This window comes from Gopherus evgoodei, chromosome 2 (genome assembly GCF_007399415.2).
Source record: "Gopherus evgoodei ecotype Sinaloan lineage chromosome 2, rGopEvg1_v1.p, whole genome shotgun sequence".
Taxonomy (NCBI): Eukaryota; Metazoa; Chordata; order Testudines; family Testudinidae; genus Gopherus; species Gopherus evgoodei.
Window position 1 is genome coordinate 212,811,198 of NC_044323.1, and position 27,680 is coordinate 212,838,877.

The 27,680-nt window shown below is 39.0% G+C and overlaps 1 protein-coding gene and 1 long non-coding RNA gene across 2 annotated transcripts in view; one reads left to right on the plus strand and one right to left on the minus strand.

Moving 5' to 3' along the window:
* Window positions 1-644: 644 nt before the first annotated feature.
* ABHD3 (abhydrolase domain containing 3) lies at window positions 645-26,580 on the minus strand. The gene is made up of 9 exons (XM_030552899.1): window positions 26,072-26,580; window positions 23,115-23,278; window positions 21,084-21,266; window positions 18,486-18,531; window positions 14,882-14,994; window positions 9,835-10,008; window positions 7,337-7,385; window positions 7,084-7,249; window positions 645-842 (listed from the first exon to the last, which is right to left on the minus strand). The coding sequence occupies exons 1-9, from the start codon at window positions 26,231-26,233 to the stop codon at window positions 664-666; spliced, it is 1,236 nt and encodes a 411-aa protein (XP_030408759.1). The 5' UTR covers window positions 26,234-26,580; the 3' UTR covers window positions 645-663.
* Window positions 645-27,680, plus strand: part of LOC115646715 — a 41,875-nt gene continuing 14,839 nt past the window's right edge. Inside the window, exons 1-3 of the long non-coding RNA XR_003999110.1 lie at window positions 645-732; window positions 1,787-1,882; window positions 26,044-26,179. This is a non-coding gene — a long non-coding RNA (uncharacterized LOC115646715). The remainder of the gene's footprint in view (window positions 733-1,786; window positions 1,883-26,043; window positions 26,180-27,680) is intronic.

A 27,680-nucleotide genomic window follows, 5' to 3' on the forward strand; every position in this document is an offset into this window, starting at 1 on the left:
AAAAATAAACATGTAAGACAAATATGGTATTGGCATTATAAATAAATAATAATTAATTGATAATAAAAAAACAGCCCTAAATCTGAATATTTTCTTCACAAGGTAAAACAGTAAATGAAATGATCAGTCTAATACTGCAGCAGTCCATGCTTAAACCTAAAGATTACTTTGACGAATCAGTCCTGTTTTATGTTCCTTCTATTTTCATATTTCAGTATTTTTCTCATCAATGCCCTTAGAAATGGATCAACTTGTAATATGCTTTAAAATATAATACATGTAATTTTGAGAGTTAGTTACTAAAACTGTTATATTACAAGTCATCTAAATTGAGTCTCCTAAAAATGAACTGTCTCAAATTAAACCCCTGTTTGCTTAATGGTTTTAGTTAAGTGCAATTTCATATATATAGAGTGTTGTTTTATTTAAGGTCATTCTTGATAAGGCATATTAAAAAACTACAAAAGTGACAACATAATATTTATTTCTTGCTACAAAATTTTAGGCAAAAACTATTTTTTGCACATAGCAATGGATTTCATCCAACTGCTGACTTATTTGCTGTATACACAGTAATTAAAATTTGTGCATTAGGCTGAGCTGCTCTTGTCCGATCATGCCACTCTGCTGAAACAATGGGCTGGACAAGATGCCTCAGAAGAGCTACATGCTGCAGATTTTGTTTCCATGCTCAAACACAGCCTGCACAAACTGCTTGAAGACTCTGTCCATGTAAGTACACTTCCTTGGCCACATCCCTTCTAGAAAACCAATGTGGCCTCCACAAGAAGTAAGAACCAAAGCAACATTTGGATTTTGTTTGGCACTTTCTATGGGTATAGCTGAAAAGAAAAGAAAAGTATAGTAAGTCTCCCATCTCATTATTTATCTCTAACAAATACCATGCATCCTAATCATACAACAGAAATACAGAAGAGGGCACTGCAAAATTGGGATCTTAAGATGTCAAAAGATATCTCACTTTGAATCATTAACTCACCTCATTTGTGCAAATTTCTAGATGATGCACTGATTGATCCTATTCTCACTCACACTGATGTAAATTAAGTGTAACTCCACTGAAGCCAATGCAGATTTACAATGGTGTTAAAACAGCATAAGTGAGAGGAGAATCAGGTCCATAGTGTAACATAAGTGCTTCAATATTTGGCAACCGATAAATGATAGATTGGCAATGAATAGTCCTGTTCTTGTTAGACTACAGTCATTTTAACATTTTGTATTTAATATATTTCTGTAAATAGCCTTGTAAGAATTTGTTTACTTTAGGAATCTGAGTTCAATGCTTATCACAGTGAAAGGCTAGCAGCCATAAAGAGTGAGATGTTCAATGTGCTTATACAACTATGTCAATGCTCAGCATCAGTACAGGGTTATTAGTATCATCATTATTATGTATTATATGTATTACAATAGCACCTAAAGGCCTCAACCAAGATTTGGGCCCCAGCCAAGATTTGGAATCCATTGTACTGTGATCTCAATGGGAATTAGGTGCCTAAATACCTTTTGTCTAGCAAGAGACAGTGTCTGCACAAAAGAGCTTACAGTGTAGACAGGCAAAGAGTGGGAAGGGAAAGAGGCACACAAGAGTGACTTCCCCAAGGTCACACAGCAGGTTAGTGGCCCTCTCTAGGTTAGAGACTGCTAGTAAATGAGTTACTCAGAATTAGATCAGTTGTCTAAAATTAGACTCTAAACTGCAATGATTTGGGCATATGCATACATAGAGATTACAATGAATAATTTTGTCTTTTGATTTCAGTGAATTCAGATGGCCAAAAGTATTTAGAGGTGAATGGCTAGAACATTGATCCACTGGGTAACCTACAAAAGAACCCTTGATAAAAGAAAAATAAAGGTAAATTAAATTCATTTTAACAATATAGAAAGCACATGTATTCACAAAATGACAGATCAATGCAACTGTCTAACTATTCTCACATGGAATAACTATCTGACATGACATGATGTTACTGCAACTTAATGGAATTGTTCATGCTCAGGGTATAGTGCAGGGGTAGGCAAGCTATGACATGTGTGCCGAAGGTAGCACATTAGCTGATTTTCAGTGGCACTCACACTGCCCAGGTCCTGACCACTGCTCTGGGGGGGGCTCTGCATTTTAATTTAATTTTAAATGAAGCTTCTTAAACATTTTGAAACCTTATTTACTTTACATACAACAATAGTTTAGCTATATATTATAGACTTATAGAAAGAGATCTTCTAAAAAGGTTTAAATGTATTACTGGCACGCGAAACCTTCAATTAGAGTGAATAAATGAAGACTCGGCACACCACTTCTGAAAGGTTGCTGACCCCTGATGTAGTGATTAGTTATTTAAAGGAGCTGCGATTGAAAAATGAGTAACTGAGGTTTAATGTGTGTTAAATGTATTTATTTTTTACATAGCAAAAGGCCCTAATTTACAAGGCTTGTGCCTTTAATGTATAACTTCAGTTTTCAAATATGCTTTTTTGCAGGAATGGAAATAATAAAACTACAAAAAATTGTGATTAGGTTCTACAGAAAAATTACATTATATTTTAACAGAAATAAACACATAGGTCTTCTGCCAGACAAAGTATATCTCTTCACCTATCCCTGTCTCGGATGTAAATTAAGCACTGTAAAACAATGGAAGCCCTATTTGCATGTAGAGCTAACAGGAAAAACAGGTTGATTAGGGGATGTGAAACCAACTGGGTGTGGAGCACGTTGGAGAACAAACAACAGGGAAAAGAGTCTTATCTAGGGATGCGCTTCAAAAGGGGCATGTCAAAGATTTACTGGACTATATGAGGAAGGAAAAAGGTGCCCTTTCTGATCCTTCACTGAGAGAGCAAAAAAGACATCACTTTTCACATTCATGAAAATTGGATCCTGGCCATGTGGACTAGTGATGCTGGGAGGTTGCTTTAGGGGAGAAATTGCTTTAGACAAGGATTTAGCCTGTTAGAGTTAACTTTGGACTCTAAGAATCACGTTATCCCTTTTGTTTTACATGTAACTTCTTGTCCTTGCTCACTATGTCTTACATCTTAATCTTTGTAAATAGATTCCAGTGCTTTTGTAAGGGACCTTATCCTGAGTTGTGTCAGTTACCAGAGACAATATATTTCTGGGAGTGTCCAGTGACAGGGGACGGATACTACAGAGTGGGATGCTGGCAGAGGCAGGGACTTGAGAGATGGTGTGCCTCTGTCACTAGCCTGCACAAGAGACCATGAGGTCTGTGGAGACCTGGAAGTCAGTGCTTGTCTGTTGCCAGAGGCTGTTGGTTTCAGGGGGCTGAGCTATAGCAGGCATCAGGCAAGACAGCTTCACACTAAGGACAGTTGTGGTGAGGTGCCTAACAATGCTGAGTACCACTGGGGAGCATCACAGTGCAACCTTTGTTCGAAAGCTATTCTATTCTTATGTCTTCCATCCCTGACAAATTAAGAAAACAAAACGAACCACACACCCTAAAGCACAGAGCAGCATGAATTTTGCTAATTGCCTACTCTCATGTTTTCCATCCCCTTCTTTTGACTCATTTCTCTATTGTCTATCCATGAATCCCTTACTCCCATTTTCTGACTCTTCCCCACTCCCTAATCTTTTTATCCTCTTTTTTTCTTTGGTCTCTCCTGACTTGTTCATTCCATTGAATTGTCTGCAAAAAGGAATGCAAAGTGAAATTGAACAATGATGTCATGTTGTAAGTTTAAACCCCAAAAAAACCAGAGTGAAGAGAGAAAGATAGTTTAGTAAAATTTACACTGTGGTCTGAAGAGGGCACAGATATTAATGGAGTGGAATGGTAAGGACATGCTGACAGGGCACTGAACTGCAAGGTCAAGTCTCAGATGTGGGATAGTACTCTCTCTACCAGCACCTGGCAGACCATTAGAATGAAGAAATTTAGGTCACACTGCATAATATGCCACTGAAAGGCAGTGATCAAAGAAAATGATAATTCAACTAGAGAGTCAAATATGACACTATGATGACTGGCACTACTAGTGTCTGTTTTGTTTTGTTTTGGGACAGATGAAGGTTTTTTGGGCAATTCAAAATAAAAAATAAAATTGGCTATATCATGCCTTTCCTCATACAATGAATTGTCTGGATTACTCTGGGTGAGAAAAACAGCTTGGGGTTGAAAATACTTGATGCAAATTACACTTGCTTTTATTAGTTATATACTCTGAGAACAGTCAAGATTTGTATATATTATTGTATTTTCATACAGCTGCATCAGCCATGCCTGCACTAGGTACTTTAAACTGAAACTGCCATCATGAGGCATGCCTGGAAATAAGAGATACAGCTTCATGTTGTATCAAGATCCCTGTGTACATTTTTCTGATTATGGATCAAGTCCATGGTGTCTTCCACCGTTATGTTTATAAGTGCAAAAGATATCAAAAACTGCATTTACAGATGATGTAAGAGCAAATGGCTGTGCAATTAAAGGAAACAGATGCAGTGTCTGCATTTGTTATGGTCAATCAGCCTTGAACAACTGAAAATGGGGATAAAACCTTCTAAACTGTAATTAGAATGTTAAATGACACAGACTCACGTCTGGTGGATTTGCACCTCATCTAGCAGACAGGTGTAGCCAGCTTCATACAGGGAGTTGTCTGGATACAAGAATAATCCTGGAGTAGCTCTTCTCGCTCTCTGCTAGGCTGAGGTGGTGTTTCTGAGTGGCAGCATTCTAAATTTGATCCTGTCTGGAATTGTGGAGTTCTAAATTTCTGCTACTAATGGGGAGCTGAAGCTTGCATGAAAGGTTGAGAGGAAACCACAGATTTACTGGAAGAAGTGTGAGGAGGCATGCAAAAGAAGCCAATTCCTAAAATCAGTGAAAGCTTGGAGTCCTCCTGCTCAGAGTCGTTCCCAGCTCAGCACAGGTCCCCACAGTCTAGTAGGGGATTAAGCTTCAGAGAGGGAAAAGGGGTAAATAGGTTTTTTATCTCTGCCTTGAAAAACTTCTGCTATCCAATACATCATCACTTTCTAGTAGTCAAGTAAATGACAGCTAAGATACTAAATGCATCAAAATGAGTGTCTGAACAGATTCCTCGCCAGTGGTTTTTATCCCCTCCAATAATATTTCTCTATTTTCTATGCTGTATGAAACATTACCGACCTTTGACAGTAGGAGGAGCAAGGACCAAACAAATGCCCGAACATCCAAGAACTTTACTTAACGGAGAAATGCAGGTTAGAATCAGATTTTAAGGGGAAACACAATCACTACAAAAAATTGTAATGTTCTACAGTATCTTTCAGTTCTGTACAATACCCCCACACCAGGATATGTTTAAGTCTCTATTATTGTTTGTTTAGCACCAACAATGGCTGCCAGACTGCAGGACGTATATAAAAAAAAAAAATCCTTGTGCAGCCCACAGTTCAGTGTGCATTGTGTCCCCCTTCGTGCCAGATTCATAGAGGATATGAACGTGTTACAACTGGCAGTTTTAGCTTACGCTGTAAAAGCTTGTGCTTTAATTCTGGGGGTCTTGGGTTCAGTTCCAAGATGACTCTTGAGTCTGAGACCTCATCTTTAACTGTAGTGGGACGGAGGAAGGAGGTGGTATAGCCCTTACTAGAGGCCCTTGGAAGCATTATGCTGGCAGGAACCAGAAGGAGTAATGAATAGATCATACTACACCAGGGGCACGGGGAAAAAATGATCTCAGTGGTGGTTCCCCCAATACCCATATAACAAATATAGCCTGTGCTTCAAACCACACAGCCCCACAATCAATAGGCAGTGCAAGGGTTTCAGGTCTATGGTCACACCCACATACTCCCAATCAAGAGTGGTGTGTGTTGCTTACCAAAAGTGGTAGCTGCCTGGTCTCCACTTCTTTACACTACCAGTGCAGGAGTTCTAAGAGGGTCAAAAGAAGTCTCTCCTTCCTGAGTATACCTGTACTGAAGCAGCCATAGCTGATTTGCCACAACTTGTTGTGTGATCCTACTTAACATTAAATTCGTGTAACTTTTAACATATTCATGACACACATAATCTCCCTTCAGTTTCTTTAAACTTCGGTTCAGTACTCTAATCTATTTGCACGATCTCCACGGTGTCCTAGATTTTCTTATGAAGATCCAGGTCAATTTACAATGGCAATAGCAAGTTTCCCTGCATCAAATCAACATTTTGTACTTCCAGATGTCAGCAGTCCACTGCAGAAGATTATGTCATTAATTAGCTCTTAGCCCTGGCCAGTTTCTCTTTTACAACTTTACTTTTATTCACTTTCACTCCACGGAAAATATAGCCATCAAGAAGACCACAGGACCAAAGAAATCTTTAACCATGTTGTTAACTGACTTAAGAGGGTCAACAGTAAAAGCCTGATTGCTCTATCCAGTGATCAGGATGAACTATTTTTAAAAATATATTGTGTTTTTACAGCTTAACTGTTATTGGCTGACATTGCTGCCTGTTGGGCAGCTTCATCCTACAGTCAGATTTCTACTAATATTGATATGGGACTTCCTGTATAAGATCACATCATCTGTGTCCCTTCCGCTGTTCTGGACCAATAACAAAGCCATGTCAGCACTTTGGCCCAGGTACCAAATGAGATTTAAGGATTCTGAACTTCCTTCTTATCTTTAATCATCAGAGGGAATCAAATGATATTTGCATTAGGTATTGGACTTCTATATCACAGAAGTCATTGGCAGGGATGGCTATAGAGGAGTTCAAGTACCCTGAAACACGAGCAAATCACAGTATGATGTGTTTTATAGGAGCTGGCTTATAAGAATGCTGGTCAACAAAAGAACTAAGGATTTTTCACCTTGTATTAGTTAGGCCTCTCCAATACCTTCAAAGTTTATCAGAGTGGCAAATGGGAACTAAAAATATCAGTATTGATGTACAGTAGTACTTAAATATATCTCACTCAAATACAGCCTGTTCTTAGATCTATGCAGTTTTCCATCTTACTGATTGCATACATACATACATACATACATACATACATACATACATACATACATACCGGTATAAAGAAAAACATAAAAAAGCCTCAACTTACCATGACCTGGTGAAAAAACATCATCCAGAGAGTTTAGACATAACACTGGAATTCCTATTGACTTCAGCTTGTGACATGGACTAGCATCTACATAGTAATCATCAATTGTACGGTAGCCAAACATGACTGAGGTGAATTGCTTATCAAACTCCCTAATGGTTTTAGCCTGAAATACAGAATTCAAATCAGGAACAACATCAGTATTTGGAAACCAAAACATGAAATCAAAAAGAGAAAACATCTATCCATATACCTTCATGACAAGATTCATATCAAATAATTTCTCTAACATTTGTCGATGTCTGGAAAAAAAAATGAGGGGAGGGGGAAGAAAAAATGATTTTACAGATGTAGAAGTCATCTGCCTTATAAATATATACTCAAATAAATATCATCATAGAGAAAGAACACATTTGTTTTATTTCTCAGACTTATAAATCCATCTGTCCAGGACACTAAGCAATGTGCACTTACTTACAAATACAACCAGAAACTAGAGCTGTCAATTAATCGCAGCTAACTCACGCAATTAACTCAAAAAAAGTAATCGCAATTTAAAAAATTAATTGCAATTAATCACAGTTTTAATCGCATTGTTAAATAATAGACTATCAATTGAAATTTATTTAAATATTTTGGATTTTTTTACATTTTCAAATATTTGATTTCAACACAGAATACAAAGTGTATAGTGCTCACTTTATGTTTATTTTTTATTACAAATATTTGCACTGTAAAAAAGAAACAAAAGAAATAATATTTTTCAATTCATCTCATACAAGTATAGTAGTGCAATCTCTTTATCAGGAAAGTGCAACTTAGGAATGTAGATTTTTTTGTTACATAATTGCACTCAAAAACAAAATGTAAAACTTCAGAGCCTACTCAAGTCCATGCAGTCCGACTTCTTGTTCAGCCAATCATGAAGAAAAACAAGTTTTTTTACATTTATGGGAGTTAATGCTGCCCACTTCTTATTTACAGTGTCACCTGAAAATGAGAACAAGGTGTTCGCATGGCACCTCAGCATTGCTATGTATTTACATGCCAGGTATATTAAACAGTCGTATGCCCCTTCATGCTTTGGCCACCATTCCAGAGGACACGCTTCCATGCTGATGATGCTCGTTAAAAAAATAATGCATTAACTGATTTTGTGACTGAACTCCTTGGGGGAGAATTGTTTGCCTCCTGTTCTCTTTTACCTACATTCTGCCATATCTTTCATGTGATGGCAATCTCAGATGATGACCCAGTATATGTTGTTCATTTTAAGAACACTTTTACTGCAGTTTTGACAAAACGCAAAGAAGGTACCAATGTGAGGTTTCTAAAAGTAGCTACAGCACTCAACCCAAGGTTTAAGAATCTGAAGTGCCTTCCAAAATCTGAAAGGGAAGAGGTATAGAGCATGCTTTCAGAAGTTTTAAAAGAGCAACAGTCCAATGTGGAAACTACAGAACTTGAACAACCAAAAAAGAAAATCAACCTTCTTGGTGGCATCCAACTCAGATGATGAAAATGAACATGCGTCAGTCTGCACTGCTTTGGATTGTTATCACGCAGAACCCAGCATCAGCATGGAAGCATATCCTCTGGAATGGTAGGCGAAGCATGAAGGTGAATTGAAAAATACCATTTCTTTTGTTTCTTTTTTACAGTGCAAATATTTGTAATAAAAAATAAATATAAAGTGAGCACTGTACACTTTGTATTCTGTGTTCTAACTGAAATCAATATATTTGAAAATGTAGAAAACATCCACAAATATTTAAATAAATGGTATTTTATTATTGTTTAACAAAGCGATTAATTATGCGATTAATCACAATTATTTTTTAATCGCACGATTAATCTCGTTTAATTTTTTTAATCGCTTGACAGCCCTACCAGAAACATGGATGAAATCTGCATTAGTCTTTAGAAAGCTGACAAGGATAAAAAGGTGAACTTTGATTTTAGGAACAAAAAAATCAATTCTTTAAGATTACATGTGAGCTACTCTTTCCCCTCCTTTTTGTTTTCAGAGTTGATTTTTTTTAACAAATTCATATCTATGTAGCCATCAAACTAAATGTGTTAATGTTGGTTAGTTTATAAAGAAAATCAAATTGGTGCCATCCATCGAAATCATGAGTAACCTTACAATAATCATTGTGTGCATAATCATCAGTCCCGTAGAAAGGGCCAGCACAAAGCTTATACACCATTTTAAGGGCTTGGCTACACTAGTGCTTTACAGTGCTGCAACTTTCTCGCTCGGGGTGTGAAAAAAACACACACCCCCGAGCACTGCAAGATACAGCACTGTAAAGCATCAGTGTAAACAGTGCCGCAGCACTGGGAGCCACACTCCCAGCGCTGGAAGCTAATCCCCATGAGGAACTGCGACCACACTCGCACTTCAAAGCGTTCCGCGCTCGGGGGGGTGTTTTTTTCACACCCCTGAGCGAGAAAGTTGCAGCACTGTAAAGTGCCAGTGTAGCCAAGGCCTTAGTCCCACTTCAGATTTATTTTGAAGACTGCAATGGTACATAAGCTGGCTCTCTGTACAAGAGTGAATTCCATCCATGAAGAAAATCTTTCAAGTAAGGAGACATTTCCATTTCAGAATCTCCCGAGATTACACACACAAAGGAAAGTATTATGCGAAATGCAGTAATAGCATTCCTTTCCCAGGAGGCCATATATCTGGCTTATATTCCATACTAACATCTTCAACCTTTCTAAATATTTCAGAAGGTGACTCACCTACTAATAGAGGACTGTAAACAAGTAGTCAAGTAGTAGTTAAAGAGAAGCCAATTTAGTGGTTTCTCCAATGATTCTGCAGACTCAAAAACATTCCAACCGGCTGACAAAATTACTGCTGCCATCAAAGGGGTTTCTCGGCCAGTTTGGCCCAGGTAGTTTAAAAGAAGCATGCTACAAAGAATAAAAATAATAATAAAAAAAAATCAAATGGTCAGATCACTCATTTACATATAATCACATGTATAACAATCTGCCAACTTTAAGCCTACACTATTGCAAATTGGTTGTTGCACTACCCTCATCGCCATGGTATCAGCCTTCCAATAGTGCCTTAAGTGATGTTACTAACATCTGTCATGTGTTTCATTTTCTCTCTCATCCTGTCCCCAGGAGGATGAGGGTATGTAGGGTTTGTGTTTTGTTTTGTTTTGTTTTGTTTTGTTTTGTATTGGGTGGGGGCGTATTTTTAATATGTACAAACTGCTAATTGTTTACATTAGAAAAAGGCAAGGTCAATTAAGTGTGCCTTGCTCTGGGAACAGAAAGTTTTGCTCTTGGAGCAGAAAGTGGCAAGTTTTACAATATTTCATTTTTCTTAAAACTCTTGAAAACTGCAATCTACCCAGTGAGACATGTGTGGGCTGGCGACAGTATTTTAGCCTCCACCATTACGTTACACTTGGGAGCATGTATGGTGGGCACAGTTCTTGAATATAAAGGAGATGAAGAGTTATTTAAAATTAGGAAAAAATATAGCCCAGAACCCCCGGCCTAACTAAAGTCTTGCCTTCCTGACTACTGCTACTTAAAGTCTCCATTGCTGCTGTATGCCTGAGATGAAGGAGAGCTCACCGATACCTGACACTGCAGATGCAGAAAGATTAAAAATAAATCAGGAGGATCGGTAGGATAGTACAGGAGAAAAATAGAAGATGGCCTGAAAGCTAGAAAGTCAAAAGTTTCACATTCCTTTGCTGTCTAAGGGCAGATTGTGGCCCACCCTGCCTGCTTTCACAGGGGACTATTGGAGTATAAGGCATCCCTTTCCTCCCCTGCACCAGCTAGTGATGGGTACCAGTGCAGAAGGGAGAACAGTTTCCAGAGGCTGGTACATCCCAACCCTACACATGTTGGCAGGGAGCAAACAGGAAAGAATGAGGAACAAGCAACATGCTGGCACAGCTGTACTGTCCAGCATACCAGAGGATGTAAGCTGTGACTGGGATAAAGCTGATACAGGGTTTGTATCCCCACATCCTTGAAGCAGTGGGAAACTGGGAGGCAACACAGGTACATGCTGCCCCATACACAGAGCTTATGGAAAAACCCACAACTGATTTCTAAGCCAGTAAAAATGTTGATGTGGTAGAACAAGCCACAAATGGAAGTTGGAGAATTTATGTGGTGGGAAAGATATTGAAAAGCTTCATGCTAGAGAAGCAGTGCCCCTTCCAAAACAATACAGACGGAAAGTCAAAGAGAAGTGTACTTTAATTTAAATGTACATCACAGGGAAGTAAAGTTAATGTTTTATTTCCTTCTTAATCAGCCAAAATTAAGTTTCTTCTAGCCCTGCAATCTTCTTATGAAATGTTGTGGGTCGTGTTGCATTTTTAAAAATGTCTGTCAGGATTCTACTTGTATTTTGTTTTTGATTTAGAGCGTTTTTAAAATTATTAAAATAATTAAAAAAGTTCTTTGAGATGAGTATTTTGAATAGCTGCTTCTTATAAGGTCCTGATACTGCAAAGACCTATGCATGTGCTTAGCTTTAAGCAGCTAAGTAGTCCCATTCACTACGAAGATGCTTAAATTTAAGCATGTGAGTAATCCCAAAGGAGTCAGTTTGGGACTACTCAATTGCTTAAAATTAAGCATGTGCATAAGTCTTTGCAAGATCAGAGCCTAGAGAAGGTAACAAGACAAAATAGAGCATGAATCTATTATATGATTCAAACATAAAAGACACAATGAAAACCAGTTAAGATTACTAAGGAACCATGGCAAACTTAAAATCACAACAACCCCAGGGAATGCAGAGTAAATCCATATACATACATTCATCATCTTCTCATATATGCAAGCCAACAGACAGTCACAAACACAGATTGGTGGTTCCCCTTCCAAATTGAGCCTATTCAACCACAATCAACCAGGTTACACCCACCTACCTCGATTCTGCCATTTGCAATAATCTATGGGGAAAAACTGTGTTTCCTACATATGCAACAATACAAATCCAATACACATGCAAATGAAACATTCCCAAACATACTTCAGTGGTACAATGAAATTATGCATAGCAAAATATTGATAGTTCACCATTCTAATGAGGGTGATCAGACAGCAAATGTGAAAAATTGAGACAGAGGGCTGGGGGTAATAGGAGCCTATATAAGAAAAAGACCCAAAAATCGAGACTGTCCCTATAAAATCAAGTCATCTGGTCACCCTAATTCTAATACTAAAAACCAACAACTGGTTAAGGTGTCTAAAGGGGAACAGCGCCAGATTAAAAATCCAGACCTGGAAGGAAGTAAAGATTAGTCCCACAGGCACATTGAAGCAGGTAAATCGATTCCACAGAATTATTCATTATGCAACCAAATGAGCTACACTATGAAATGAGGAGTCCAGAAAAATCTCAGTCATAGTTTTTTGTGATAGCTCTTATTTTGTATTTATAACAATAACCACAAAAACCCCGTGCAATGGTCCAAATCTTGGTTCCATTGAAGGCAATAGCAAAACTCAATTGGACCAAGATTTGGGCTAATAGGATTTAAAAACTTCAAAGTTACTTATTTACCTCATTATCAATAACTATGTCCACTGAACAAATCTGTAGTTATCCAATAACTTGCAAAGGTCAGTATGGCTTAGTAGGTAAATGCTAATACAGATAGCCACATTGTATCCATCCTCAGCACAACCCATAAGAAAGGAACAGAGGGAGTAGGAATTTCAGTCCTGAACTCACAGAATTCCCAATGAAAGTTTCCCCGCCCTGGAACTCCTTAATAAAGAGACTCTCTGGGTGTTTCCCTTCCTACCTTGCAGCACAATTTTCCAAGAAGTTGTGCTGGCACTGCACATTGTCCATTCCAATTGTGCTGTACTTTCCTTCTCTGGATAGGGGCCAGCACTGAGTGAGTGTTAATAATACTGCTTTTAACAGCATTAACTCACTGGTTTTGTTGACAGTGTTACTTCCTGCTTCTGAATCATACATCTCTGAAGCCCACCCTTCCTCTAACAAACCCTAACTATAAAGTGAGAAGCCCTGCTAAAGTGGAGTTAACTCCTAGGGCTCCCATAGGCTGCTAGGCAGGGAAAGGAACATAATACATTGGCTCCACTTCCTCTATTTTTTGGCTCTATTTTATTTCGTATCTGCTTTCCTTCATCCTTCAGAGCAGATGGAAGTAGAGTTGCTATAATGAGGAAGTTTAGGAAATACTGATTTGTGACATTTTAATAAGTGCCTGTGTACTCTGCAACAAGATGGACCAAAGTTCTGCAACCAGACCCCCAACTTCTGGGGCACACTCAGGGCTTGCCTAAATTACCCTCAGGATTCACATGCACTGATCGATCCAGTGGGGGTCGATTTATCGCATCTAGTGAAGATGCGATAAATCCACCGCCGAGCGCTCTCCCGTTGACTCTGGTACTCCACCAAAGCGAAAGGCGCAAACGGAGTTGACAGGGGAGCATCAGCAGTCGACTCACCAGTGAAGACACCGCGGTGAATAGATCTAAGTACGTCAATTTCAGCTACGTTATTCACGTAGACCAGGCCTCAGAGAAAATCGGCAGAACTTTAAAACAAACTTTTAAATAGAGGCTTTATTTAATTAGATCTGATGCTGAAAAATGAAATCAGCATAGGATCCCCACTTATTTATTTTGATATCACCTTCAGTTTATTTTACATTACCCCACACTTTCAGTTTTTCTACAGACCAATACCTAACTGCATGGTGGCAGTTGTCAAGGAGAAGCCGGAGTTTTGACAGCTCAGTACTTTTGGTATCTGGGGAGGTGCAGCTCCACTTTGGGATTTTGCAATAAACGCATTGGGCCTGATCCACCATCCACTGAAGTAAGTGGAAAGCTTTCCTTTGATTTCAATGGGCTTTGGATCAGGCCTACTAGTTGGATGTTTATGATAAAATGATCAGCAGTGAAATAGTTAACACTTTGTATTGTCCTGTTTAGGTTTCATAATCAATAATCCAGTGTGATGAATGAACAGTTCACACCTCTCAGAGCTACTGTTTCAGGCTGTCTGAAAACACAGAAAGATATCATTAAATTGGCTATATTCAATTCACATTTTAAAGATTTTCAGTGCAATCATGGGCTTGTCTAGACAAATATAAAATGTATTTCTAAAGGTGCTATTTAACATGCTAGCACATTTGAAAATCATAGTGTAGACAGGTCAAATCATTGTTAACATCTTAGCAAGTCAAAGTGAACTCAAGGCTCCCCTTTATCTATACTAGCAATGGGAATTAAAACTGCAACTTGCTCTGTCTATCCTGAGGTTTTAAAATGTGTTAGTTAAAGATGGTTTTCAAAACAAACCTTTTATCTTATTCTGGACAAGCCTCATGAAGTATAGGAACACTATTTTCTAAAAAGTGAAATAATGGATTTTAGAGCATAATTTTATAACCAGGGTGATTTCCATGGCAAATTCCACAATCACAAAACAATTAATGGAGACCTGCCTATATGGATAAAACTTCAATTTTACACCCATGGGTTTCAAATAAGATTTAATACATTTGCAAAATCTGTTTGTGGGGGCTGAGAAATCAAATTCAGCCATGTAGATAAGCACCCATCCCGTTGAATCATGCAACCTGCTGAACAGAAGCCTTAATTAGGATCTTTGTTGGTTTTTGTAACTGTATTAACTATTTTAACTCCATTTCATTCCAGAAAACATTACACTGCACTAAACTAGCCAAACAGCAGCACTCTTAGTTCATGATTGGTAAACTAAAGGGATTTCTGTTATATAAATTCTTACCCTCCCATAGAAACACCTGCTGCCATAAATGGAGCTGAGGCATGCATGTTGTGTATATGATGAATAACAGCTTCCAAATCCTCTGTGTTAGCAGCACAGTAAGTCCTTGGTGTCTGTAACAAGCCACAAGGAAAAACACTAGCATAAACATTTGCATCATCCTTAAGGACAAACGAAAGTGGAAGCTGGATGGTTAACATAACATGATAAACTTAACATTCCCCATCAAACTACAGTAAGATGAACCTACATAAATTTGGGAAAGAAGTGGCAGTAGGAGTCATATTTCTGAGCACAACTAACAGCTTAGAGGTATGCTCAACATCTGCAATTGTCCAAAAATTAATTGGATAAATTCTGGACATAGAGTCTATGGCTGAAATTTGTTCAAAAATTGATAGGTATCATTGCTAGTTAAAAATCTATGAGAAAGTAAAGCACATCATGAAGACTGCAATGTGTAGAAAGGAAAGTGGCCTACAAGAACTCTCTAAAATGTGTGTAATGCCCATTTCTTCATCTTAATCCACATGTAAATGTGCTAGCAAATATTCAGTAGAATTAAATTTACATATAGAACTTTTAAAAAACTAGTCCATATTTAGGTACTACAAAAAATCTTGTTTAAAATAGCTTTAGTACAAATGCTATTAAAATCTCTTTTAGGCTAGGCTGTCCCTTTGAGCAGTTTCCAATTCTAATGTACGGCAGAAATGAAGAAATGAAGAAAGCATTATAACTTCTGATATCTTAGTTTGTTGGAGAAGCTTAACATACAAAAATATTTAAAGCTGGTTACACCGAAAGGCTTCCAAACAAGAGATCTGTTCATTAAAGCTCTGATTTAGGAAAGCACTTCCGGATGTGTGTTCTCCAGTCCTGTTCAGGACAACACTTAAACATGAGCTAACTTTAAGCATTTTTTCAAGTTCTGAATAGGAATATTTTCTTGATCTGGGGCCTGGAGAGACTCCTACTGCCTTCAACGAGAGTTTCACCTAGTCCTTATTGTCCCATCGCCCCTCCACTTACCCAAAGAATAAACAAGACTTTATAGTTTTACCTTCCCAGGTTGTGGAAGGCAGTACAAGTGGAGGCATCTACCCTCAGACACAATAAGAACCTAATAAAATAGCCACTCCCACCCACACATTCGGTTGTAACCTGTGTATTTCACATATGCAAAACAAAGATTTTTAACTGTATACTGGTTATTAAAGATGCCAGGGAAAAATCCTGATCCCACTGAGACCAGTGACAAAACTCCCCTTGACTTCAACAGGATCAGGATTCCACCTCAGGTATTTAAAATATCGTATAAGATGTTTTAGTTTTGCTCATTCAGAATCTCATGAACCTGAGACAACAATGTATTTTCAGCTTTTTTTTTAAACTGCTTTCAGTTAAACAGCCTGGAAATTTGTGGCTGGTTTTAACATGTTTACTTAGACAAAATTAATTAATTTTAATTTACCTAACAACAATATAAAAATACTGATGTTAAAAATAAAATATAAAAGGGGCGGGGGGAAGCTGGGACTGAGATAATTAAAATGGCATGAGTTACCACTTACTTTTATTACAACTAATTAATTATAAACTGAATGTGAATGTATTTTATTTCAATTAAAAAGGCAAGTCTGCAGAGAGAAAAGTAAATTATTTTCATTAAGGAGGGTACAATGTTTTTCATAAGAAAGTATGCTTGACTTAAATACTGTAAAAACAGAGAGATACTGGACTTATATTACATTTAGTTCCTGTAACCCTAGTGCATTTCTATGTGCTGTATAAGGATATTTTAAAACAATAAAATAAATGCATCTGTTACTTTTTCAGCTGAAATGCCTGTGCTCATCTAACATTATCATTTCAACACAGTAATTCAATCTAATAGATTAACATTCAACAGAACACCAATGACAGTAGTATTTTTTAAGTCCCGATCCTTTAAGTAGGCATTGTTTGATGGAAATTTAAAGTTAAAGCTCTCTCTAAAGACAAGAACAAAAACTATTTTCATTACTACATTTTATTATGTTGTCTGATTATGCTTCAGACTCATTAGTTGGGGATTTTATATAAATATGTCGGGGAAAAAACCTGCAGAAAAAATGTTATAACTTCAGCTGTTTTAGTCCATAGTAAGATCTTATAAAATATGTTAAGCCGATTATACTGAAATAAACACAAAGCATTGAAACGAGATCTTTTCACTTACTGAATCTGAAATTCATCAACAAGGACTTTGTGTGTCACAAAACAGCTTTGTAGATACATCTCCAAAAGTATGCAGAAAAGTGACTCAACATGGCAGTGTTTTCACTGAAACATTTTAATGGGTTAAGAGAAAGCAAAATGGGCATTTTTAAGTTGTTTTAAAAATCAATGGATTAAAAAATGCAAACCACAACAATACACAGTATTGTGCACACTCATAACAGCTGCAGAACTTGCCAACAAAATATATATGTAGAAACAAAGCTTATTCAGCAATTTTTCAGCACATCTTGAGCCTAGCTGCAAAAAGTACTTAGTTTTAAGATTTCAGTAATTTATCACTAGTTTCTAAAATAATATACTGTGTAAATCCTGAAAACAACCTCTGCTAGTAACTCATCTTGTATTGTAATTGTTGGGGGAAAAATAAAAGTAGGCTTATTTTTAAAAAAATAAGAAAACAAAATGTTTCAGATAAAACTGGTTCATTCATACAATAATGCATAATGGTGGGTCAGTTAATAACGGCAACGTTTTGTAAAATTTTATCCAGGTCCAGTTAAAATTCATACAGACACTTTGGTTTAAAGAACTGCCACTGCTTATTTCTGATTTATGTGTTAAAACATTAGTAAATATTGCAATGGATAAATTACAAATGTACATTTAGATATTATAGTATTTTTAGAGAAGGAAATACAAAAGATATTAATTTTGTTGGTAGAGATATTAAATTATTCAAATCTTTCTAAAATGAAAGATATCAGTTTAATACACTACATCTTTATTGTGCAGATTATAGTACATTTATTGCTGCAAAAGTCATGTTATCCTCCAGAAAAGTAGCTATTACAAAGCATTTTTATTGATGACATCCAACCATCCAAAATTCAGAAAATGACAGTATGATTTCTGAACTTTAAATGTCTATGGTTTGCTATTTATCAAGAAACATGGAGCCCCTACAAGTAAAGTAGATGCCATATAAGAAATGAATATATTTCTTTTTCATCTTTTAAAAGATGAATATATGCCAGTTATAAAATCAAGAACTAAGGACCTGACCCAAAACTTACAGAAGTCAATGGGAATTTTTCCATTGATTTCCAGGGCTTTTGATCTGGCCCTAACTGACCAACCACATTTTAGCATATTTCAGTATAAGAACTTAGGTTAAAAATCGAAGATGGGCGCTATTCTAATCTGAATAAATATAATTAGAGATGTGCATTCAGACAACTACAGGCTATATTCTATTTGTTAGTTTTCCACATCAAGTGTGGTCATCTTAGATTAGAATCCAGCCTTAAGAATTAACACTGATGACTTCAATATGAGCTGTCTATACAATGAAAGTTCTTTTTTTTTTTTAAATTATCCTTACCAAGAGAGTCTCACCAGCAGTTCCTCGGTTGTTAAAAACCACACATCTAAAAATTGAGAAAGTAAATCTGAATATATACATTGTTTATTGTATAGGCATGTACAAACATTATCTTAGAATTACACTTTTATTTTTAAAGGTCATTTAAAAATAAAAATGTAATGAAAATACATAAAGAAATGTGTTTCAATAAGAAGTCTAAACTTATTTACTAAATATGTGAAGTTCTTATCCTGCAATCTGACCTGCTTGGATGGACCCTTACACCTAGGGTGACCAGATGTCCTGTTTTTAAAGGGACAGTCCCAGTTTTTGGGACTTTTTCTTATATAGGTGCCTATTACCCCCCACCCCCGGCCCCTTTTTTTTCACAGTTGCTCTCTGGTCACCCTACTTATGCCTGCATAGAGATTCACTGAAGTCAATTGGGTTGTATATGGACACATGTCTGCCCATGAAGATCAAGTTGCAGGGATCAGAGTCAGTCTATCTAATGCTTATTTGGTAGTAGACATGAGCCAGAGTTTTGTATGGGTTGTTAGGGAGGGGAGTTTTCAGTCGGTGTAGCATGGACCTCTCTCTATTTGATCCTAGTGATAGTGGCAAAACTTTTTGGTAGTAAGAATTACCTTGATTTAAAGCTTTTTAGTTTTCTTGATAAATCTTATTGTTCTATTTGTCCAAACATCCCAGAGTTTTGTATGGGTTGTTAGGGAGGGGAGTTTTCAGTCGGTGTAGCATGGACCTCTCTCTATTTGATCCTAGTGATAGTGGCAAAACTTTTTGGTAGTAAGAATTACCTTGATTTAAAGCTTTTTAGTTTTCTTGATAAATCTTATTGTTCTATTTGTCCTCTCTACTCTACTCTAAAAACTTTTTGTTTTTTAAAAGATTAATTAAATGAAAAAAGATTGACTTAGTTTTCTTTTAATTCTAGTGATTTTATTGCTTAAAATTAATTTAAAAAACCTCACCCTATTCTGTTGTGATCTGACCTAAACTTTTTTTTTAAAAAGCTGTATTCTTCCACTCTTGGGTGCCCTGCTGTGTAAACATTTGTCATGAATACATATAAATACGTCTATTTAAAAAAAAAAAAGGTACCCAAGTTTTAGGTTTCGGGGAGGGGGTTCCTAAGTTATTTTACAATTTTTTAAAAAGCAATACAGGTATCTGAGCCTCCATGTGGAGACTGAGTAGCCAAACATAAATTGTCATACCTGAGCATTTGCAGAAGTCAATATACTTAGTGCCAGAACTCAGTCTGCAGTGACAAAACTCAATAGTCTTGAAATAGGGATTCTGGAGTAATTGTAACGCCAACAGCCCCCAGTCATTGGCAGGCAGGATTGAACCTGAGATCTCTGGAGCAAAGGCCTGGTCCACACTACGCAGTGAAACCGATTTTAACAGCATTAAATCGATTTAACGCTGTACCCGTCCACACTACAATGCACTTTATATCGATTTAAAGGGCTCTTTAAATCGATTTCTGTACTCCTCCCCAACGAGAGGAGTAACGCTAAAATCGATATTAACATATCGATTTAGAGTTAGTGTGGCCGCAAATCGAAGTTATTGTTACTGTTATTATTGGTTAGCTACCCACAGTGCAACGCTCTGGAAATCGATGCTAGCCTCGGACCATGGATGCACACCGCCAAATTAATGTGCCTAGTGTGGCCGCGTGCAATCGATTTTATAATATCTGTTTTATAAAACCGGTTTATGTTAATTCGAAATTACCCTATAGTGTAGACGTACCCTTAGTGCATGAGCCTCTACTACAAGAGCTAAAAGCCAACTGCCTCTTAGCCAAGGCTGTAGAGCAAACTCATTAATCTCTCTCTCTTTTAAGTGGTCTTGGTGCCACTAGATGGACAGAACGCCACACCCATAAGGTGTCTGGGTTACATAATCACAATGGTACACCAGGTTATTTCATCCTAAAGCAGAACAGCAGCAAAGTTATTGCACCTATGAGCCCTAGTTATGATCCAATTCACTTCCCTGATCCAACTCTTCCTCAAAGCCTGAATAAGTGGCAGAACAGACCATGGGTGACAAAATCTATCCCTTAACCATCAGTTTCAGGGCTGGAATGCTGCCCCTCTGCACATAGTAGATAGGGGCTTGTGGTCACTGAATCAGTATAGATTCAGCAGTCCATGTCAGAGCTGGCACCTAGCCATCCCCCAACAGTCCCCTCCATATTCGCCTGTTTTGAGCTCAACACAACAGCCCTCCTCTTGAAGGAACAGAGGAAAGGTTACAAAAATAATTAATAAGACACATTTATAAAGAATTTGGGGAATCATTTTCCATTCCCTTGCACCTTGTGTGGTAATTTACACCTGAGCAAAGTATGCAGCAAAGCTGCTGCCCTGACATCTTGCATTTTTCACACACTTTGCACCAGGTGGAGGGCAGTAGAGAAATAGGCCCATACAGTGCTCTATACAATTTTTATTTATTGTTATCAAATATTATCCTATGTCATTGATTTCTGTAGATATCAGTTGCTCTAGTAGACATCTTATACACACACACATACATACAGTTTTAGTTGAACAAGCAAAACGCTAAAGTTAGGAGTACCTATATCCCAGCATTTCACTCTGTTGGATCATGTGAAGAATGTAGGATTCCTTGCTTGTTCCTGTGAGGCCAGGCAGTAATAGGATAGTAGGTCTTGTGCTGGCATCCGGAAAACATATGCTGTCATCATTATCAAACCAATCCAGTGAAATCTGTCCTCCATCTGGAGTTTTAATAAGCTCACTAAAAGGAACAGTTCAAGAGACAATACTGATTAGGGTTTGTTTTAAATGTACCATGAAAGCTATTTACAGTTCAGAAAATATTACTTGTGGAATTTATATCCTTAATCTTATTTTAGTATTAAAAATATTAGATAGCAAAATTCGTGGGTAATTATAATTCATTAAGGGCCAGACCTTCAGGTGTGTATGTCAGTATATTTCCACTGCGGAGCTATGCTGATTTCCACCAGCTGAGGATCAAGTCCTTTGTGAATTACTGGTGAAATCCTGGTCCCATTGAAGTCAACGGGAGTTTTGCCATTGCCTTCTACAGAGATTCCAATAACATGCTCATCACTGTCGCATGAATGCCATCCAGTAAGACATTAAGCAATGTGACTAACTTCTGTCACATGCTTTTTTACTCTCATCATCTCCTTGGGGGAGAAATGTGTGCAGTGGGTTTTGTTTTGGTATGTTAAGGCGGTTTTGTGTGTGTGTATATTTTATTGACACAAACACATGTTGCTTAAATGAGGCCAGGTTGTCACCTATGTCAGTGGTTCTCAACCTATTTACCATTGTGGGCCACATATGCGGCCCACAATGTATTATGTGGGCCGCATCCAATACTACCTGTATGGCCCTGAGGATGTCACATGGGCTACAGCTCTGTGCTGACTGGGCTGTAAGTGCCACGGGGCCACAGGTTGAGAACCCCTGCCCTATGTCTACAGATTTTGCTAGTCAGTACTTTTAAAACTCATCGTTTTAAGATTGCAACAAACTTGATAATAAGCCAAGAAACCAAGCAAGTCTTAAACCATCAGATCAAGTTCTGAGTCAGTTTTATAAGCATATTGTACTTTCCCTGTCATCTAGCAACTTTCTGATGAAGAAAGTGAACAAAACACTCATATGCTCTATGAATGACCATAATGAGGCCTGTCTTGCATATAACTTTTCTTTCCTCAGCAATACAAGTACAACACTAGTAGCACTTGCTGAATCACATATTTTAAAGTGAATAAGCCAGATCCTGGGCCCTGCTAAGTCTGCTTTGCACTGCTTCAGCAATGAGAAGCAGACTTAAAAGTTGCTCTAAGTGGCCAGTGAGGATTCTTCTTGCATGAGGCAAAGCTCGAGTGGCACAAAATCAGTGTTCCCAGATCTATGCCACCTTCCTCACGGACCCGGGAAAAGAGGAAATGTTGTGGGGCAGGGAAAGGGGGCCTGGCCAAAGCAGTGCCGTCCTCCAGCCATCCTAGCTGTCCTTTAGAATAGCCTTTGGGGAGTTTTTGCATGCTGAAGCTACTCTACGTTGCACAAGGGGCTGAAGTAGCATCTGCCAGTGGGCCCAAGTTCAGGGGAATTGTAAAGGTGACATAAAACCACTTTTCCCTCACCCTCAGGGCCTGTGCCAAATACAACTTTGAAGGATCTGAAGATTGAGCCCCATGTGTGTGTAAGGGAGATTATTAGAGAAGGAGCAATAAATATAAATACCTATTCATGTCCTAAATCAAGCATCCAAGAACAAAGGATAAACCTGGGGGCAAGATTTATCCCTGGACTGGAACTCAGAAGCGTTGTACATACTTACCAAAGAGTTGAATTTGGCTCTGGTGGGGAGTTAAAAGGAAAACTAAAGGAACAGTTTTTGAACTGGGAAAAAGAGTAACAGTATGCTGTCCCCCTCCCCCATGGTATGGTATATACTAACTAAAACATATAGATCTATCTAGGTTATTATACCACAAGCATTACTGTGGTATCTGAGTTCTGGTGGTTCCTAAATTAGTATTTACATGAAATACTAACAGCAGTGACAATGCAAATTAATAACTTGCAAGAAAGAGGCACTCACTTCCTGTACTGCACTGGGAGTCTTGAGGTTATGAAGGGACGCAAGAGGGTCTGCACCCGGCCCTCCCAGCACCATACTGTGGGGTAGTAAGTTTCTGTCACTACAGGACAATGTTCTTGGAGAAAGCGGCTGAAGCTCTCACTGCCAGTCACCAACTGAGGTTTCTAGGGAGAGAGACCACAGTCAGGTATGCAGCATCCATGAACAAAACTCAGGCAAGGCTGTTTCATTCTCTACCAGAGAGCTAATTTATTTTTGTAATTAATTTTGCTTTCATTTTAAAAACGTAAGTACATCAAAAAGCACCAGCAAAAAGCAAAGAACAACGCTATTGATTCTAAACATAATGGATTCATGAGATGTTTCTAAAACAGATTATTAAAGTATTTATACTCTCATGAAAAATAGTTTATGCTGGCACAATGCCTTCCTGCAAAGGATGGAAAGCACTTAGCAAACATGACCTATGTCTCAAAACAAGCTTGTGTAATAGGCAGATATTATTACCCGTATTTCACAGATGGGGAAATAAAGAAACACAAAGCTTAACCAACACACCCTTTGTACAGGAAGTTTGAGGTCTGTAGGAGCGCTAGTGTTGACAAGTTGCTAGTATTTTAAACACAATGTTACTTAGTCCTCTCTAGCTTCTCGGCAGTAGTGCAACAGTGGGAAATTTGAAGAAAAATGCTAGACACAGCCTAAAGCCTAGCCAGCAACAGGACCAAATTCTCCTGGCACCCAGTCTTTTTCCTTAACCACAAGGCCATCCTTCTTTTGGTGGAAAAGTCTCTGTGTATATTCCCAGTAATCATATACACTGTTTTCTGTACTTTCTCAACAGATGAAACATCAGGCCAAATCCTTACCTGGTGTAAATTACATCAGATGAAGATCTGGCTCATTGCATCCAAATTATTTGAGTCTGTGATGTGGGGTCCACCTCACACAAGCCCTGACCATGTTAATGTGGGACTGGTAGGTCAATTAACCTTAGATGCTGTATCTCAAGAGGAACCAGAGCTTGATAGGGCCTAGTAGCAGACAAAGCCCAGCTGGGAGCAGATCTGGGCTAACAGTATAAAGTCAGGAAGTGAGAGTAGGAAGGGAGGAGGTCTGTAGTCACTCTCTAGAGCAGTTCTTCCCAAACTTTAACAACTTGTGACCCTCTTTCACAAAAATATCAGATCTCGTGAACCTCCTCCTAAAATGAATATTTACAGGGATTTTCTCCCTTACCTGAGTATAAATTATAGAAACAGTGACCTTGGAAATAATTTGGGTTTTTTTATGACACACTAATTACACACTATTTATTATTACATTATTATCTATCATTACATTCATAATTTTATTACATTATGAAAACGGCAACACTCTTCCAAGATTTCACTTTTGTAGCTCATATCACTTTGATTAAGCCTCCTACATGTTTCATCAAGAAGTACCAGACGTGAAACAGCATGAAGGTATTTAAGAAGCTAATGCAAATAAAGAGTTCCTCCCACAAGCATTCGGTTCTTGAGCAGTCCAGGCAAACAATGCACGACTACAACAAAGCTTAAACTTGTTCTGCCAGGAAATCATGGTCACGGGGCTCGGACTGCCGGCCCCAGCGCCCGGGGTCCCTGGGGATAGCTCTGTCCGCCATTATAGAATTTTTTTCCGAGAACCCCGATAACATTTTGTGAACCCCAGTTTGGAAACCATTGCTCCAGAAGGAAAGGGAGTTAGCCAGGTGCAAGGAGGAGAGCTGGTGGGAAGGTAAGCCCTGAGGTCCCGTCCTGGACTAGGCAGTCTCACAAGAAGTCTAGAGGGGGTGAAGTAGCCACAGGGAAGCTCTGCTGATAAACCCAGAGACAGGCAAGGCGATACAGAGGCGGGGTAGGAAAGAGGAGGGAAACAACAACTGAGACTGAGCAGGTCTGGATGCTAGTCAGAGGGTCCCTGGACTGGATTAGCAGGAGGGCCTGGCTTCCCCTACTAGCCACTGGGAAGTGGTGCAGGACCTAGAGGTGCAATGGAAGACCCTCTGAGGTGGTGTCCTAACAGCTTGTCTGGTGTGACTGTGTTACCCTGGAGCAGGGATAGAGACTATAAAGTGACCTGGTCAGAAGACTAGTTAAAAGGGAGCACCCCAATTCAGACAGAGGGCTGACCAATAGAAGTGCCAGATGAGGTAAAAAAATAAAAACCAGACCCAGCCACAATGAGGTGCACCTGTGCTGAGTGAACCCCTTCAAAGTTAATTATTTGTGAAATACAGGGAGGGAAACATAGAAGTGTCTGAGCTGCATGTCAAAGTATGCATTTCTAACTAATGACAATGCAGGGAACAGAAAAATTGTACAGAGGAGAAAGATAAATTACTTTCTTTGGCACAATGTTAGTAAATGTTTAGAGTCAGACAACAGATGGTTTAGAAAGGGGAGAATTTTCTTACTTTCTCCTTCCAACACTCCTTGTACCCAAATTCTGTTTACTGAAACTGATAAAAGGGTGCTGTCAGGATAATTTTCTCACCATCCCCCTGCCCACCTCCAGAAAAATTGGATATGAAAAAATAGACTTAATAAATTAACTAAAAATCCCATACATCAGTACAAATGAGCATTCCCCCGGCAGTGTGTGCAACCCAAACAAAGGAGCCCCCTTCTAGTATAGGCGACAGTGACATTGACTGGAAGCCGCCTAGAAAGTGAAATCAGTCCGGTTTTGCTTTTATTTGTCCAAAGGTGAAAGAAACTTCAGATGCGAGGAAAGGGGGCGAGTGCTGTAGTGTCTGAGGTTTGCAAACTCCTCTTGGCTTTAGCGAGCTAGCAGTAATTTGTATCAGAGCCAAGGACGTTTGCCTTTTTAAAAGAGCGTTTGAACCTGACGGTGACCCTAGTGTAACGCTGTCAGAGCATCCTCTGTTCTCTACCCCCAGAACCATCCTACTGCCTGTCTCCACTCACCTTGGCGATGCTACTGAGGTAATAGCAGGCGAAGGCGGCGCTGAAGCCCAGCACCAGGGACAAGCCCACACTGGAACCGAAGAGCCCCACCGGCACCTGGATCTCCAGGTAAAGAGACAGCTCCCGGGTCAGGACCTGCAAATCGGTCTCCAGCAGCCTCATGGTAGCAAAGGCGGCTCCGGGCGGCGGGATGCGGCACACGCACGGGGAGGGGGAAGCGCCCGGCGATGCAGGGCTGGGGACCGGCGCATACACCCTAGGGAAGCACGCGGGGAAGGAGCCCGGCAGCTGACTCCGTTCCTGCTGCTTCCCCGGGATCCAGACGGTGCCGAAACTGCCGCAGCCAGCGGAACGTTCCGGGGCAGCCCCAGCAGCAGCGGAGCTTCCTCTTCTCGCGGCTGCCCGCCCCTGTCCCTCCCCTCGGATTGTCCAAAGCCGGGCCCGTGAGCTCGGGCGGAGATTACCACGGGGGGGGGGGGGGCGGACGAGACAGCTTTGACAAGGCGCAAGAGCCACACCCGGGTAGGGGGCTAGAGAGACAGAGATGTGGCGGTGGGTGGGGGGTGGGGAGATCTGCATGCAAGAGGGTCCTGCCGCCCTCTAGTTGGTGATGGGGGTGGGGGAATCAGGCTTGTTGCAGGGTGGGCTCAAGGCCATGCTTCCAAAGCGCTTTGGCTCACTACCAGGTGGGAGCGATGGTGTAGCAAGGGCTCCCCTGCATGTCACATGTCCATCCATGCTTTGATAACTCTCAGGGAGCGGCCATTGGCCCCTCAGATACTGAGGTGTGCACAGGAAGAGTGATCTGGGCAGGATGAGTTTATTCTATGGCCCATTGTGAAAGTTTAGTGTCCTTGATGGGCCATCAATACATAGCTGTCTTGCACCTATCTGCTGTGACCCAGGAATATAACACATGTATAAGATACCTGTAAATAGCCAATATTCATAACTTCAGAAACAAAGATGACACATGCATATAAACAGGATGATCACAATTAACAAATCGTAACTTTTCCATTGACACCTTGTGATATACTTTGTACAAGATTAGTTGCAATTGCATTACAGTTGTAGGAACAATGATAAAAATGGTCGTATTCAATCATACAGCACCACACATGCTGAGCCAGCTCTCTGCAGACAATAGTTTGTGAATCACTGCTCTTGCAGAATAAGTCCATTCAAGGCCAAGGCTTCTACCTTCTCGCTTTCATGGCCAGTGTCTCATTTTCATTCAGTCACTTTGTGAACCACAGTTCTTCAGGCAGATCTAAAGTGCCTCCCTTTCAGTGAGAACAGAGACCCAGGCAAAGTTGGAATTTAAAATTAATGTGTCAGTTGTCAAAATACCAAAAAAAAAAAAAAAAAAATATATATATATATATATATATATATATATATATATATATATATATATATATATATATATATATATATATTATTTAAGCATGTGCATATTCAGACAGTAATGGTAACTCGTAATCTCTCACTTATACAGGGCCATACATTGGCAAGAGGACTGAACTGATTTTGTAAGATTTAAAAACATGAATCTTCATGGGGCACTTCATGTTGAATGTGTGTCAAAATGTGTGTTAACTACTTA

Bases quoted from the DNA above. Each gene is read 5' to 3' on its own strand.
- ABHD3 (XM_030552899.1), bottom strand. From the start codon at position 26,233: ATGAGGCTGCTGGAGACCGATTTGCAGGTCCTGACCCGGGAGCTGTCT. The intron at 23,279-26,071 runs GTGAGTGGAGAC...CTCTCTCCCTAG, and splicing joins ACCTCAGTAGCATCGCCAAG to AAACCTCAGTTGGTGACTGG. The intron at 14,995-18,485 runs GTAAGGATAATT...GGCTTGTTACAG, and splicing joins CTGCTGGTGAGACTCTCTTG to ACACCAAGGACTTACTGTGC.